This window comes from Rhamphochromis sp. 'chilingali' (genome assembly GCF_963969265.1).
Source record: "Rhamphochromis sp. 'chilingali' genome assembly, chromosome: 1".
NCBI classification, from domain to species: Eukaryota; Metazoa; Chordata; class Actinopteri; order Cichliformes; family Cichlidae; genus Rhamphochromis; species Rhamphochromis sp. 'chilingali'.
This window is the reverse complement of record NC_137929.1, coordinates 58,841,976-58,846,315: the sequence shown is the minus strand read 5'-3', so window position 1 is coordinate 58,846,315 and position 4,340 is coordinate 58,841,976. Positions and strand designations below refer to the sequence as shown.

Sequence of the window (4,340 nt, the reverse complement as noted above, 5' to 3'; positions counted from 1 at the left end):
GATGGATTCTCTTTCTTTTTTAAATGGCTGTGTTGCGCTGAAGTGGAGAAATCCTTTGATTCCAGGTTTATCCATGTGGTATATTCGTGCATTTAACATTTTAACCTATGTAGCAGCATTACATGGAAAATTTAAATGTAATTACATGAGTCAACCTTCTGGGTAGAAAATGTTTTTCAAGGTAGCTGCGCACACTCTGACAAATGTTTCTACGATTTACTAAATCACTCAGAATATCCTCGGGGCCATCACAGTGCTAAATATAACAGAACATGGCCTTAGGGATATCCCATCATTGCAAATAATTTAATCTGATGCATTTTAACAGACTGCTGTTAGACCTGCTCAGCCAAGGTGCTGTCATGTTACTCTCACAGTCTGATAAACAATAAAGACCAAAAAAATCAGGCTGTTTCTAGTTTTCCTGGTGAGACTGATGTTTTTCTCTGACCTCTGAGAGACTTCTGTGCTACGGCCCTGGATCTGAGGCTGCACAGTCATCAACATCCTTTAAATCACTGCATGCATGGCTTTAATCTCAGGTTTCCCTGCAACACTGTGTGATATCAATATCTTAAAATTTGGTTGTTTTTTTCTTTCTTATAATTTTATCTGGAGGTGACTAGCACACTGGTGCTATTTCTTACTTCCTGTATTGTCTGTCTTTGTTACTGTTTGCACTGGAGCACTGTAGCCCACATAATTTCCCCTAGGGATCAATAAAGTATTCTGACTCTGATTCTAAAGCATCACAGCTTAGTCTGAAAAGAACCTCAGTTTGTCATGTTGAACTACAAACAATGATACCAAATTTATATTTCCACAACCATGTCATGTTGGGAAAACTGCAACTCCTGTGCTGCCATCTGCTGGAAGCAATTGTACAATGCATTCAGCACAAGTCAGTGTGCATCTGATTCACACTGACTCAGCAATCTCTGTGAACCTGGGCTGTGCTGGTAATCTGATAACCTTAAATCTACCTGCACCCTCTGTTGTTTGCAGCACGGGAGGTTCCCCAGGCCCCCATAATTGTGTTTAACTGAAAGTGAAAATTAAAGGAAGTTTCTAGAACTATCTGGCTTTTTTTATTTTGTTTGTTTTTTATTTATATTCTTCAAAATAACATGACACTTGGGAGGATACATGCATTTGACCTTGACCTACCAATGTCAAAGTTTACTTTACTTGAACTTCTTCACAAACCTTTAACGTCTTCATTAAGGAAATCATTTTAAGAAACCATCCATGCTCTTCCACTTATCCTTGGCAGGGTCATGGGGGGCCAAAGCACATCCCATAGGGTGAGAAGGTGGGTAATCTCTGGACGAGTCTGTTGCAAGGCTAACACAGAGAAACGGACAATTATTCACACTCACATTCACACCTATGGGGAATTAAGAATTACCAAGAACCTAACCCCACTAACTGCATGGTCTTGCAAAATTACCCACTGCACGGATATAGCTTAAAATCTCAAGGTTTAACAGTTTATAGAAGCCAAAAATGTCAGCCACTTTTGGTCATGTCATATGGATAAGGTAAGATAATGAGTTGGGGAATGGCTGCAATCACAGCATTGTAAGATGGTGAAAGATGCACTCAAACAACTTGTTTTGTATGAGTTGATATGTATGTAATCCTTTTTGTTATTTATTCCAAATGTCTACTATTTATATATTTTGGGTGTGGCGCACCTATATTCTGTTGTACATGTACAATAATAATAAAGGGCTGTTCACTTCTGTTCTACCATGGGTCAAAACCTGAGCAGGAGGATGAGTTTCTGTAGTTATTAGTGTAGAAGTTATGGAGACAGAACAGTTATAAAAATAGCATATGAATTTTATTTATGTATTTATTTTAAATACCATGTACTCAGTTTTGTTTTAGATTTATATCTTTCAAACAATGATCTGCTTGTAACTTTACATAGACAGTTACAGCAAAGCACACATAAATAAGAGTAATTCAAACACACACTGCAATGTGTACTTAAAATAAGCTAAATACATAATCATGGTACTTAATCAAACCCTGCCCTATTTACACAAGTACACCCTACCGTCTCAGCACATCCTGTTTCTGCAAGTAGACTGTCTTCAAACTATATTGCATATCTTCACAAAATCAATTAAACAGTCAATCCAGCCTACCAAAGTTGTATTAATATTATTCACACAAACCCTAGTTACCCAGTAACTAGGGTTTGTGTGAATAAACCCTAATTTATTCACACACACCATTGTTCAGACATTGTTTTGCTGTCTCCTATTCTGTCACTGACTCAAAGCTTTGAATCAGTAAAGCCATTTTCAATAAAACTGATGTAGTGGTTTAATACTGGGTCCTTTGGACACTGCTATCTAGCCTCTTAGAAACCAGGGAGTAGTTCCTTTTGTAACAATTCCTGGTGAGTGATTCTTGCACACATCAGCCAACAGGTTGATGGCTGTTTTTGCCGGTCAACAGTTAAAATCACCTGTGTTTGTGTCACTGCATTACACACCCATTTCTACTGAACCTGATAAATAACACAAAAAAACATTAACATTTTTAATGTAAGACTATTGCAACACTTTTCTAAGATCTGTGAGTTTTCCTGTCCTGACACATGATAACAGAAAAGCCTTCGAGCCGTGCTGTGATACACACCCATCTTACATGACCACGCCTCATGACTCATGTGAGACAAACCAGGAACCAGGATGCTATTGTTCCGTAGTAAACAGAGATGCACAGACGATCAGACCGAACTAGCAGCTTCCACTGAGAAAGTCCAGCTACAGGGAAAAAAAGTGGAAAACTCCAACACTGCTGCTGACACTGCACACACTGAATGTGAGTATGAACAAAATCCAAAAGAAGTCTCAATGAAGGTAGTAGAGGAGGGAGGGGAGCCAGGACTAACTGTACTTCTATTGTTTTCAGCATCACTCACAAACTCAATGGCTTCCAGATCAGAGGAGGATCTCTGCTGTCCGGTCTGTCAGGAGGTCTTCACGGATCCTGTTCTTCTGTCATGTAGCCACAGCTTCTGTAAAGACTGTCTGAAGAGATGGTGGAGGGAGAGAGTAAAACATGAATGTCCAGTGTGTAAGAGGAGATCTTCAAGGGATGAACCAACATTAAATCTGGCTTTAAAGAATCTGTGTGAGTTGTTCTTACAGGAGAGAGATCAAAGAGCGTCAAAGGCTCTCTGCAGTCTGCACTCTGAGAAACTCAAACTCTTCTGTCTGGACCATCAGCAGCCAGTCTGTGTCGTCTGCAGAGACTCAGAAAAACACACCAACCACAGATTCAGACCCATCGATGAAGCTGCACAACAACACAAGAAGGAACTACAGGAAACTCTGCAGCCCTTAAAGGAGAAGTTAAAGATTTGTGAAGACGTTCAAGTGAAGTTTGATCAAATAGCAAAACACATTAAGGTCCAGGCCCGACACACAGAGAGGCAGATTAAGGAGCAGTTTAAGAAGCTTCACCAGTTTCTAGCAGAGGAGGAGGAGGCCAGGCTGGCTGCACTGAGGGAGGAAGAGGAGCAGAAGAGTGGGATGATGAAGGAGAAGATGGAGGCTCTGAGCAGAGAGATAGCAGCTCTTTCAGACACAGTCAGAGCCACAGAGGAGGAGCTGAGAGCTGAAGATGTGTCATTCCTGCACAACTACAAGGCTGCAGTGGAAAGAGTCCAGCGCTGTTCACTGCTGGATGATCCACAGCTGCCCTCAGGAGCTCTGATAGACCAGGCCAAACACCTGGGCAACCTGACCTTCAACATCTGGAACAACATGAAGGACATGGTCTCCTACACTCCTCTCATTCTGGACCCAAACACTGCTCATCCACAACTCATCCTGTCTGAAGATCTGACCAGTGTGAGAGGAGGAGAAAGGCAGAATCTTCCTGATAATCCAGAGAGGTTTGATTTTTTCTGGTCTGTCCTGGGCACTGAGGGCTTCAACTCAGGGACTCACAGCTGGGATGTCGAGGTTGGAGACAATACGTACTGGGGACTGGGCGTGTTAGCAGAATCTGATGAGAGGAAAGGAACCACACTGTCTGGATTATGGAGAATAAGGTTCAATTCAGGTGAATACTCAGCACTGTCACCATCAGCTCCATCCACTGTTCTCTCAGAAAAGAAGAAGTTCCAGAGGATCAGAGTGAATCTGGACTGGAACAAAGGGAAGCTGTCGTTCTCTGATCCTGATACTAACACACACATACACACCTTCACACACACTTTTACTCATAAGATGTTTCCTTATATTGGCACTCTGGATGATAAATTGAAGGTGTTGCCTTTGAAAGTGTCAGTGGAGCAGATAAGTTCAGGATGA

The 4,340-nt window shown here is 41.5% G+C and overlaps 1 protein-coding gene across 1 annotated transcript; it reads left to right on the top strand.

Annotated features, from left to right (window-relative positions):
* Positions 1 to 2,766: 2,766 nt before the first annotated feature.
* On the top strand, positions 2,767 to 4,340 carry LOC308402040 (nuclear factor 7, ovary-like; the record flags this gene model as incomplete). Its single annotated transcript, XM_080890602.1, has 2 exons — positions 2,767 to 2,841; positions 2,932 to 4,340. Exon 2 carries the CDS (start codon positions 2,949 to 2,951, stop codon positions 4,338 to 4,340), a length of 1,392 nt encoding a protein of 463 aa, XP_080746728.1. The 5' UTR covers positions 2,767 to 2,841; positions 2,932 to 2,948.